At 41.8% G+C, this 12,268-nt stretch overlaps 1 protein-coding gene across 18 annotated transcripts in view; it reads left to right on the top strand.

The window, feature by feature from the left end:
• The window catches only part of TRPM3 (transient receptor potential cation channel subfamily M member 3), an 829,755-nt gene extending 824,555 nt beyond the window's left edge, over positions 1-5,200 (top strand). For 16 of the 18 annotated variants that reach the window (XM_068553750.1, XM_068553755.1, XM_068553753.1 and 13 more), the window contains one exon: positions 3,074-5,200. In XM_068553750.1, the coding sequence (XP_068409851.1) occupies positions 3,074-4,526 (1,453 nt within the window). In that variant the 3' untranslated portion in view covers positions 4,527-5,200. The remainder of the gene's footprint in view (positions 1-3,073) is intronic. The other 2 variants (XM_068553763.1, XM_068553764.1) reach the window with 1 other exon arrangement.
• The last annotated feature ends 7,068 nt before the right edge of the window (positions 5,201-12,268 follow it).

Consider the following 12,268-nt stretch of genomic DNA (forward strand, 5'->3'; position numbering starts at 1 on the left):
CTTTCCACAGTTCCTTCTTCTTTTCTTACTTAGTCACTTCCCATATCTACCTCGTTAAGGATTCTTATTGATCCTTAAGTTCTTATAATTCTTATCTCCATTTTATCTCCTGATTTATTTGACTGGAGTCAGCTCCTAGAAACTACAATCATGACTCGAAACTCTCGGTTTGTTCCTCAGACCTATTTTTATCTGTGATGCGTGCCCATTTGCAAATAACTTTTCAAGAATTCTTTTTTAAAGATTAAGAGAAGTACTCTATTTATGGAACAAGCATATGTAAACTTGACTCTAGGAAGGTTTATTCTTTTATAACTCCTACATTAAACCCCTATCAGTTATATCCGTGCTCTAATTGATGATATAATTAGGTGGTTAAACACATCTAGAATTCTGAAAGGAAATGGATCAAACAGTCCTTTTTTTTTTTTCTTTTTTAAATTCAAATCTTACATTCCAAAGCACCTCAGAGCCCACAGGAGAGTTAAGATTTGGTGAAGAATAGCTCCTTGGCCCTGTTCTAGCAGGCTTCCCTCCCCTACTTCCATCCCCTGGAGCCATGCTTCTTTATCTTTGCTCTTGAGGCTCCACTGGGCACCTCCTTGCTTTCCTGGACGACCCTCTTCCTCCTTGTACCTCCTCTCTCTTCCTCCCATCCCCTTGGGCTCCTTAGTTTCTGGGTTCCATTTATTCCCCACAACCAAGTCCTTAGTCTTCAATTGCCTCTTGGTGCCTTAGCTTGGCCTCTCACCTGCTAGTTTTCTCTGCAGTATTGGATCCTGGGGCTAAAGCGAGGTGGGATGCAGGGAGGGGAGGGTCCCACGGTGCAGGGAGATAGCTCACCATGCTCAAACCAATGATCGCATGCAGTTATGCTCAGAGAGCATCTTTATTTCTTTCCATACCGACCTTGTATACACCAGACTCCAGGAAAGGGCAGGAGAGGGAGGAAGAAAACTATCCTGCCTTTTGTTACTCTGCCAACACTAAAAAGCTAGGTGGACCCAGTACCTAGAGTATCCAAAACAAAACTCCTCATTCTATAGAAATGTACCATCTGTCCTTCTCTTGACTTTAATGAAGAAGTATTTTTGTCCACTTACGCAAAGCTTATTGAATTACAAAAAAAATGAAATTGTAATACTTGAAAACTCCATAGGCTAGATGGTGAAGAAGTGAATTGTAAGTCTGTAAGACACACAAACTTATTATTGTAAGTAATTTGTTTCTCAGGCTATGTTTATACAACAAAACAAAGTGAAACAGAGGAAAGTTGAATTTTCCTTCTGAATCATCTGTGTTAGCTGAATGCATAACATTGTGTTTGCCAGACACAGAATTGCTCGATTTATAAGTCTTCTGGAAATACACCTGGGCATGATGGCAGAGTGTGCCTGGACCCTGGGAGGCTCTGGATTGGCTATGGAGCAGCAGGAAGGAGCAAAAGAAAAAAATGTTCCCAAAGCAGGGCTCTTGAAAACAGTCCACAACCTTGGACCAGTGAAGGGAAGCTGAGAGGTAAAAGAGCAGAGTAGGTAGAGTCAGTTGGGAGGTTGTTGCTAAGAGAGGCAGAGATGGGCCCCAAGGCCGCAGCAGCAGAGAAGGAGGAGGAGGCTTTTAAAAGGCCTCAGGTCCCTCAGCGAGGGAGACCACATGCCTCTCATTTCATTCTGGCACTGAAACGTATAGTCTTCTCTGATAGAGGCACTGCTACTGTCAACCCACCGTCACCATCACCACCACCACCACCCCAGCTGGAGGGACCCAGGTCTGATGCCCACCGCTCTTCGTAATGCATGCAGCCATGTTCCTTTTCAGGGTCAGCAGTCAAGTGATTAGCTGTGCATACTGGAAGTATTGGAAAAGTATCTTTATCCTCCCCAGAAAAGTTGTGAATGGGTCTTATTTAGACTCTCCAAAAGATTTGCCTTTGGGCATCTAAAAGTGAAAGTTTGAGCTCAAACCAAAACTTGGCTTTGGTTTGTCCTTTCCAAGTTAATTTGAGCAGGTGAAAATGTGGCACAATTTTATTTTAAATGTGTGGTCTCTGTCTTTATAAATAAATGGCCAGGCAACCTATTAGACAGTTGAAATCAAGTTCATCACAGTGATTGACTCAGTGAACCTTTATTGACACCTGGCACGTATTGGGCTGGCAACACGGAAATGGGAACAGGAATATGAGGCAGATCACACGCCTAAGAATTTCCAGTAGGGAGGGTCAAGACCTGGAGAAATAACTGTAATATAAAGCATCTGTGATCAGCTACCCAGAGAGACAGAGAGGAGTAGGACTATTCATTTATTGATAGCCACTCCAGAGTAATTTACCATAAATCACTCTGTAATCTTGGCTGAATTTCTTGATGTTTGATTTTCCTTTATTAATGAAAGGATTTGGTTAAATTAGATCAGCTCCAGGTGACTCAGTAACAGTACTATATCAGTTCCTCTGGAGGCACTCCATTCTAAAAGGATTGTTGTGAATAACAACAACAACAAAAGATTATTATATAAAGGCAAAATAAACATAATCCCAGTCCATAGAATACAAATTTAAATGTACACTGCAGTAAGAACAGCTACATTCTGCAGTTCCACTGCAAAATTCTGGGTAAAGTTATCCAAATGTAACATTCTCATTTTGTTGGTGACTGATAAGCCAACACCCTAATACTTATTTAGGTCATTGAACCCTGCCCCAAGCCACAGCAAAGCCAGGAGGGTGAGAAAAGGTGGGACTTTGGCCCACTTTACTTCAAGAAGAACTACTCAACTTTGGTGTTTATTTATTGGGATTGAGCATTAATTTTCACTGAGGGAAAAGGGGATTAGTAGCTAAAAACCGCTGGATTCAGTAATCTCTAAAACCTCTTCCAGCTCCAGAAGATGGAGATTCTGTGATTCTCAGTGGCAGGGTCACTGCCATCCTCTCCTCCCCACCCCCTTTAGTTTCCCTCCAGTGGGACAGCGAGGGCACCGAGTCTGGGCGCAACTGTGATCCCCTCTGTGCTCTCCAGCCTCCCACAGAGAAACCAGCCCCAGGTGACTCTGGTTCTCTTTTCCCTCCCAGGGTGGAGAACATGTCCATGCGGCTGGAGGAAGTCAACGAGAGAGAACACTGCATGAGGGCCTCGCTCCAGACCGTGGACATCCGGCTGGCACAGCTCGAGGACCTCATCGGGCGCATGGCTACAGCCCTGGAGCGCCTGACGGGTCTGGAGCGGGCCGAGTCCAACAAAATCCGCTCGCGGACCTCCTCAGACTGCACAGACGCAGCCTACATTGTCCGCCAGAGCAGCTTCAACAGCCAGGAGGGGAACACCTTCAAGCTCCAAGAGAGTATAGATCCTGCAGGTGAGGAGACCTTGTCCCCAACTTCTCCAACCCTAATGCCCCGTATGCGAAGCCATTCTTTCTATTCAGTCAATATGAAAGACAAAGGTGGGATAGAAAAGTTGGAGAGTCTTTTTAAAGAAAGGTCCCTGAGCCTACACCGGGCTACTAGTTCCCACTCTGTAGCAAAAGAATCCAAAGCTCCTGCAGCCCCTGCAAACACCTTGGCCATTGTTCCTGATTCCAGGAGACCGTCTTCATGTATAGACATCTATGTCTCTGCCATGGATGAGCTCCACTGTGATATAGACCCTCTGGACAATTCCATGAACATCCTTGGGCTGGGAGAGCCAAGCTTTTCGGCTCCAGTACCTTCCACAGCTCCTTCAAGTAGTGCCTATGCAACTCTTGCACCCACAGACAGACCTCCAAGCCGGAACATTGATTTCGAGGACATCACCTCCATGGACACTAAATCTTTTTCTTCAGACTACACCCACCACCCGGAATGCCAAAACCTGTGGGACACTGAGCCTCCGACGCACCACACCATTGAGCGTTCCAAAAGTAGCCGCTACCTAGCCACCGCCCCCTTTCTTCTAGAAGAGGCCCCCATCGTGAAATCTCACAGCTTTATGTTTTCTCCTTCGAGGAGCTATTATGCCAACCTTGGGGTGCCTGTGAAAACAGCAGAATACACAAGTATTACAGACTGTATTGACACAAGGTGTGTCAATGCCCCTCAAGTGATTGCTGACAGAGCCACCTTCCCGGGAGGTCTTGGAGGAAAAGTGGAGGACTCATCATGCTGCCATCCCGAACGAGAAGCAGAACTGAGTCACCCCAGCTCTGACAGTGAGGAGAATGAGGCCAAGGGCCGGAGAGCCGCCATTGCAGTACGCCCCCAGGAGGGTGATAATTCAGACAGAACCCTGTCCAACAACATCACAGTTCCCAGGATAGAGCGTGCCAACAGCTACTCAGCAGAGGAGCCAAGTGTGCCATATGCACACACCAGGAAGAGCTTCTCCATCAGTGACAAACTTGACAGGCAGCGGAACGCAGCAAGCCTGAGAAATGCCTTCCAGAGGAGTAAGTCCTCCAAGCCAGAGGGCCGAGGGGACAGTCTGTCCATGAGGAGACTCTCCAGAACATCCGCTTTCCACAGCTTTGAAAGCAAACACAACTAAACCTTCTAATAAGCTTTGCAGGAGGCTCAAGAATCCAGCCCTAAAACTCTCCCCAAAATTCACCTGTTCCCCTTCCTTGAAACTTATCTGCTTTATTCTTAGCTGAGCAAAACAAATATTGCCTTGGGAGGTATTAACTCAAAGGTGACTTCTGGCCAGAGATCAAGAAAGCATTTGTTCTGGCCCAGTGCCAAACACGGGATTTAAGTCATGTTCACACTTGATGGGCAGGGAGGGGAAAGAGGGAGAAGAAGGGTTGAGGTGAATGTGTATCACTAGTCACTTCAGAAAGCCATGAGTTCTGGGAATGAATGGGGCTTCAAGCACTGTCCGTGCCAGGAGGCATCTTTCCATTTCTGACCATTATCAAGAGTTTTAGGATGCAGGGCTAAATTGCAAAAATAAAATAAAATAGCCAGCATACAAATGAGATATTCTAAACTTTCAATTCTGTTTTCTTTTCACATTGGCTCCATCACTGGTGACTGATGAAGAGCATCCTTTTTATTCAGTATAAGCCGGCAGCAAGCAGTTCTACCTAACGTCCCACATCCTTCTCATGCCAACACTTCTGTAATTGATCATTATAAAGAAAAAACAAGGTAACAGTCATAGTTCACCTGTCTCTTATATATTCGTTTCTGGTGCCACAACTTTTATCTTTTTTGAAGAAAATAAAGGGAAAAGAAATGCCTTTTTGTATTGCAATCAAAATGAAAGAAGAATTGATGTTAAAAACAAATGTCAAGTGGTTTATTATAAACAGTGGGCATTCAAGCATAGTCAAGCAAGCTCAGGATGAATGTAATTAAATAATTTTATATTTTTTAATTTATTTTGTATCTCACCTGTCTTCAGTGAAGTCACTCACTGAATATGTAATAGTGAACTTAAAAAAATAGTAGGCAGAACTCACCTAAAACTGCCATATGAGATACTGTTATCTTCTCACCATCCATGTCATGTGTGATGCTGCTGTGTGACCTTCATCATTTGTATGAGTCTACCATGTCTTCTGAACGTCTCCAGGATGTAACTGCCAATTTCCTGCACCACTCATCACATGAGCATTTTGTATATGAATATCTGGTTACATGTGGATATTTTCATACCTAGAGTTTTGCCATTTAATCTGAGCTCAGCATAAATTTAATTGGAGTTTTTCAAGGGCTGGTATCTTTTTTATGGAATGTTCCAAAGCACTTTTTAAGGAAGTTTCAAAACCATAAATAACCTTAGAATTGACTGGGAGTTTGGTATCAACCCAAGCCATCAGTTGCAGGCATACCATGAATATTTTTCTTATACACAGAGTTATAAACAAGATACAGTAGACTAAAATAGAAAACAAACATGTAAAGAGTTCTGTAGTATATGCTGCTTATATACATATATATGCATTTACCCAGGGAGACATGTTAATATATAGTATATAAACAGACATATAGAGCTTTCTTAAAAGGCTTGGACTTTTCTATCACCTTGAGATATAACCAGGATTTTTTAATATCCAAGGAGTTCCATTGAAAGAGTTCATTATATTAAATTTTGACAGATGTTGAAATTATGAATTTTTTAAATCCCTATGACCTCAGCTTTTCCTTGTACCAAACTAGAACATGACTCACTGCCTTCCCTCTGCCCCTTTTTGTGCGGAAGCACTTGCTGTCATGACGTCTCATTTAGTCTGGTTTCTCCTACACAAAGCGATTATGCCAAGTACAATCAGAATAGACATGCCAGTCTAAGCCAGATAGTATTATGGACTCGAGAATACAGGCATGTGTTTCTAGATCCGAGTCTGGATTTCAAGTGGGATAAAGAAATCTTGGCCCTCAAATCTTCGGATTCCTATTTGGATCACTGATTTCAAAGCGAATCAAGATCTTTAAGGAAAAAGACTTAATGTCTCTGACCCCAAATACTACCTGGCTCTTTTGTTTCTCTGTAGTTATGAACTCCAAATTGTCTCACTATGTGAAATCAAGTAAGTACGTGGACAAAATCTCTAGCCTTTAAATATTTAAACAAAACCCAAAACCTTCTGCACAAGCTTTTCAGTTGTAGAGATAATGATGTGGCCACATATAAAGAATTAAAGAATTCCTTCTTCACTCCTTGGATTTAAGTGAATAAGAAATAAGTCACCAGAGTCCCTCATATATAATTGCTCTAGAAACATTTAATTTTTATTGAACTCCATATTGGCTATTTCCCCCTCAGCAAACACACATTTGAGAATAGATCAGTTGCCCTTAAACTTCCTTGAGTCACGAATCTCTATGAGGATCTAATGAAAGCTCTGGGCCCGCTTCCCAGAAAAAAATGTACATACGTGCAAAGTTGCAGTATACCTTAAAGGGTTCATGCACCCCTGGTTCCATATTGATTGATAATGAGGAGGAGGAACCATGTTTGTTCATAATCAATGCAGTTGTAATAGGCACTTTACATTTCAAGACCATTTCTCTGTGACTCTCAGGAAGGCCAAGTCTCAGCACCAGAGTTTGAACCAAGATTTTGTTATTTTTGTTCCTTAGATTAGCTTTTGCTAGTCTGACGTACTTACATCCTAACACTTTGATGGTTTTACGTATGGAGCACATTTACAAAGCCAGAAGCCTCTCTAAATCTGTAGAGGAATCTAAGAAGGAGGTGAAATCATTATTCTTTGACCACAGAGCAGGATATCACAGCACCTCCAGAGCCTCATTCTGGACCAGATTGAAAGTAGGGGAAAGAAATTATGAGCATGCGTGTTTCCATTCATCGTGATTTCTGGAGAGAACTGAGCGGAACCTGGGAAACAAAGTATTTAACAGCCCTGACCTTGTGACTACCTGGTCCTTTTGTTGTGCATGAAAATGAAGTTCTTACATCTTTTGTGAAGTGTGTGAAATATATAAGCCAAATTTAAGTGACTTTAAACACAACCTGTGTAACTTTCATGAGCCATTTCTTTCCTCTGCACTTACATGTGTATTATGTTTCCACCCATTTCTTTCCATTTCTGGGTGTTCTGCACACCGACGTGGCATTGGTTCTGTGGCCTTGTACAGTCAGCTTGTGTCCAGCTCATTTATTTCACCATGTCCCTGATCGAGGGGACATTAATTACCTGTCTCTGTGAATTAAGCAGCCCGTGAGCAGCAAGTTACTGAGGAATGTAAATAAAGTCATAGAGCGCTCAAGGAAGTAATAGCTTTGGTTTAATCATATGCTTCTAAGGTGCCAATTTTTATATACTACTATATGTAATGATTTGTCCTAAATTACTCAGTCCTTTTGAAAAAAAAAAAAAAAAGTAAGGATGTCTAATGAAAATGACCATGGAAATTCCTGATTAACTAACATACTTTATACTTATACTTAGAAACTCCCTCCTTAATGGATTTCAGTGAAGCTGCAAAGCTTGAGTGTAATTGTCGTGACTAGTCTGAGTATTTCTCCAGCCAGAAGGTGTATTAGGGGTCAGAATGCAGCACTTTACAGAACTGGATTTTTTTTTAAGTCTAAGCTTCCAGGTCTAGGATATTATATAGCACTTTGAAAGTTCCCCCTTTAAAAAATATATATCAGAATAATCGAATGAGAAAAATGTACTTGCAAGAACACAAAATGTGTTTCTTCTGAATGTTTCAAATGTATTCTAAAAGATGGTTTCTATAGATAATATTATGGTAGATAACTGGATAGCACATTTTTTCTACTTTCTGAGGCTGTACAGTCTAATCTTTCTGAATGTTTGGGCTGTTTAACTTCTGTAATGATAATAAATATTATCCAGTCATCGATCATGCTATATCTATAGGCTATACCATTCGATGTGTGTGGGGCAATGCTGTATTATAAAACACATGTAAACATATATGTAACCTGTGTTTAACTCAGCATAGTTGTAGCATGTGGTTGTATTAATGAACGTTACAGGACAGCTTTATAATCATTTACAAATCTGTAACATTCAATAAAGAAGCACATGTTGCAAGGATTAATGATGTTCCCAATTCCACGTTATTTAGCATCCTCGTGAAATGGGCACTTTTGTTCCTGATCTGCTTTATGTCTTTCACATTCCCGTAGACCACTGTAAAATATTCGTATAAGCTGATGTGCATCTTCTAACCAGCCCTGCGGGCTGTGGTAGGCAAGTTGTGATTCTGTGAAAGACAAACTGGCATGTTATACGAAAGACTATATGACAAATGAACTGAAAATAGTATTTTAAGCTCCAGTTGAATTAGCTGTTTGTTTACATCTGCTAACCCAACGTGGAAGCAGTGTACAGTATTTTATAAATATGTTCATGTAGTAACACTGATATGTTTGTCTCTAGATAAAGTGATGCTAGTGTGTAGGTGGTTATATCCTTGTTCTAGATATTGCATTATAGCTCACTTTTCTTTAATAATAGTAATGTGACTTAAATGAAGTAATCCCGCTCCAAATCCAGTCTTAATTTTGTGGCAACAAAATGCATGCACTGCTTTATGCGTTTCTTTTGACTTTTTAAAGGCACTTAACATTTTACTGTTGCCTGCTGTGACACTTAAACCAGTTAGGAACTCACTCAAAATGTCGGGCTTCTTACACTGTTTGGGGATTATGTCCAGTTTTTTAAAATTAAAAACGAAAAAGCAACCAAGTATTTTTTATTATTTTTTTAAGCTCTGCACAAATAATATGGACTAAAGTATTAACCACAGGGCATATAGCCATGCGAGACCCGGATGTAGCTAGCCAATACTAAGGTCTAGGTGTTGGTGCATCTGTGATATATGAAAGACATGTTTCTGATTCTTTAGGGCCATTAGGTGCAGATTGCTAAAACAGAGATGAGAGGGAGAAGTCCATTCGTGACAGTGTAGAAATCCACATATCAGTATGAATGAATCCAGTGGACAACATATGACCACGCTCCTGCCTTGGGGCTTTTTTCACCTTCTGTGTGAGCCTGGCCCAGGGGAGGGCGAGAGATGGGTGACTGGGTGTGTGATTGAGCACTGGGTGACTCTGAAGAGTTTGCCTTGTAAGGAAATCACCATTTCATTGTTAGAAGCCATTCAACATCTGGACAAGAGAGGAGCCAATTTGCACAATTTACACATCTTACAAATGATGGCTTCTCAACGAGTAGAGAGAACTTTTCTCTCAGCCTGCACTGGCCTAAGCTTTCTCTCCTTTTTACCTGTCAAACAGTCTCTTTCTCAGATTGGAGTCAGCCAAAGGAGGGGTTGGTTCTGATTTAAGGAAAACAAGATTTTTTTTCCTTTTCTTTTGTAATTCGTTTGAGAATGTAGTTGTGTTACCTTTTCTCTGATGAATTCCTTGCACTGATCGCTGCTAATGAAATCAAGACATGACCGTGTCTACATGTCATCTAAGAGAGGAATTCGGTGGCCAAGTAATCCCGACGGCGGTAAGAGTGAGGTGAATTTTCCCTCCCCTAACTTACCTAGTCTACTGGCCCCATTAAACCTTCAGGCCATTGCCTATTTACACAGTGTTGTGTGCTGGGAAGTGAAAAGGACATGTGTGGCCATAAGGCCATAGGCTTTCTGATGAACATCAATGCCAACCTTGACCCAGGCCTTCCTCTGGAGCAGGCAGGCTGCTGAGAGCTGTGGGACACAGAGGGGAGTTCAACCTTGTGCCTGGATGCACAGCCTTCTTCACCCCTTTAACTTTCTTCCTTTCTCTTGACCCAGCACAAGGTGTTTTTTGCCAGACCAGTTGACTCTTGCTCCTATTACCTCAATACCCTCTGGACACTGGCACAGTAAACTGAAACAGTGGTTACAAACATTCAGACTTTGTCCAGCCCTCACCTTCCCACTGGCTTTTCATCCTCCCCGCAACTCTACCCCACATGCTCCTAACTTGGCTGGTGTTTGCATCAGCCTCATCAGTTCTTTGCCTGTCTGAATCCCAACCCTCACATCTTCACCCCAGCTTCTCACATGTCGTCAGCACCGGCCATCTGCACCTAGATTGTGGGGTTGCAAACTCAAATATGTGGAGAGGCTGGATCCAGAACACAAATGTGTCAGTTGGGCTGGCGAAAGACAACAGGAAGAAGTAGGGTTTGTAGGGCACGAGAGAACATGTGTCCCGCTGCGAAGACATTCACATTCAGATGTACAAACACTGTGCTAGCCAAACAAACGTGTCTGCCAGCAGCTTTCAGTCCCAGAGGCAATAGTTTGGGACCTCTGAATCAGAGCCAACCAGGATCATATTCTTGATTCCAACTTACTGAGTATATACACAAAATACACTGAAAATGGAGGCGGGAGGGAAAGAAACTCACCCTATTCAGGGTTCCTCCTGTTCTCCCAAATGATATGTGCATGTATATTTGCTAGCTGCATCATTCTGGACCTAAACTCAGGATCTTTGTGAGGAAGATTCAGAAGAAGAGGACCGTAGCATTGTATCGAGGCTTGTCCGCTTCCTGTCACTACAGTGTCTGACCTGAGTTCTTACTGCTGCTCCTGCCGTGCAGAACACTCCATGCAGTATACTGTACTCATAGCCGTTTCATAACACAGAACTTAGCCCCTCATTTGTAAACGTTCTAACCATAGTTTATAATGGGGAAAATTATTCAAATATCATTTTTAAATGAATTCCTATAAACAATTTTGCAGTTGGGTTTCTTAAAGACATATACATCCTTTCGTTCTTTGTGTATAGACAGACAGTGGTTTGCATATCTATCGACATTATAAATATATATAAAACCTTAGAGGAATTGTTCTTTTTTAAAGGTCTCTTATTGGATTCACAGTGCACTTTGAGCTTGTTCGTTTAGATATATAATTCAAAGCAGAAGTTGGCAGATACTACGGGAGAAACTTTCTGAAATTTCTGTAACAAATGTTTTGCAATAAAAAAAAAAAAAAACTCAGTAGTTCAAAACATGACTTGGACTTCCTTGTGCATTTATTTGCCACCATGTGATCTCTACCATTCTCATGCCAAGAATTGTTGGGGTACAGAGAGACAATTGCCTTGGGCTCCATAAATTACTTGTAGAGCAGAGGCTGCAACTGGTGGTCTGTGGGTCATATCTAGCCAGCAGAGAAGGGGTGTTGTTGTCCAGCACAAATGTTTTCACTTCAAATAATAGTGGGAAAAGAAATTGCAGAACACATATATGTACAATCTTTTATTTTAAAAAATATTTGTTGAGCACCTACTCTGTGCCCAGTAGTGTGCCAAGGTGAATAACGCAGGCAAAGGCCCTACCCCTGTGGAGTTTTAAATCTAACTGTAATAAAGTGTAATCATATATAGTTTTGTAATTACCATTTCGCCGCCTAAGAAATAGAGCATGAAAAGTAAGAATCTATAGGTTCAGAGGAGTGACAGTGCTCTGTGTCTCAGGGCAAGGAAAGCCCTATGGGGTAGGCTACACCAGAATGTGCCCTGAAGAGCAAGGGGAGTTTAACTAGCCGATACGAGGAGGACATTCCACGTAAGGGGGACATTTTTTTTTTTAATTGACGCATAGTTACTGTACAATATGGTATAAGCTACAGGTGTACAATATAGTGATTCACAATTTTTAAAGGTAAGGGGGACATTAATTTGATAAGCAGCCAAATGTTACAGTGCTTCATCCTGGTTAGAACCTCTAAGCAGCCCCAGCTTCACGGGCTGCATCTCCAGCATGGACCCTGATGTTGAGAATGAGGCTTTGTTCCAGTGAGCACCTTTATCTTTACTTTTCCCACTGG

This window comes from Eschrichtius robustus, chromosome 10 (assembly GCF_028021215.1).
Source record: "Eschrichtius robustus isolate mEscRob2 chromosome 10, mEscRob2.pri, whole genome shotgun sequence".
NCBI lineage: Eukaryota > Metazoa > Chordata > Mammalia > Artiodactyla > Eschrichtiidae > Eschrichtius > Eschrichtius robustus.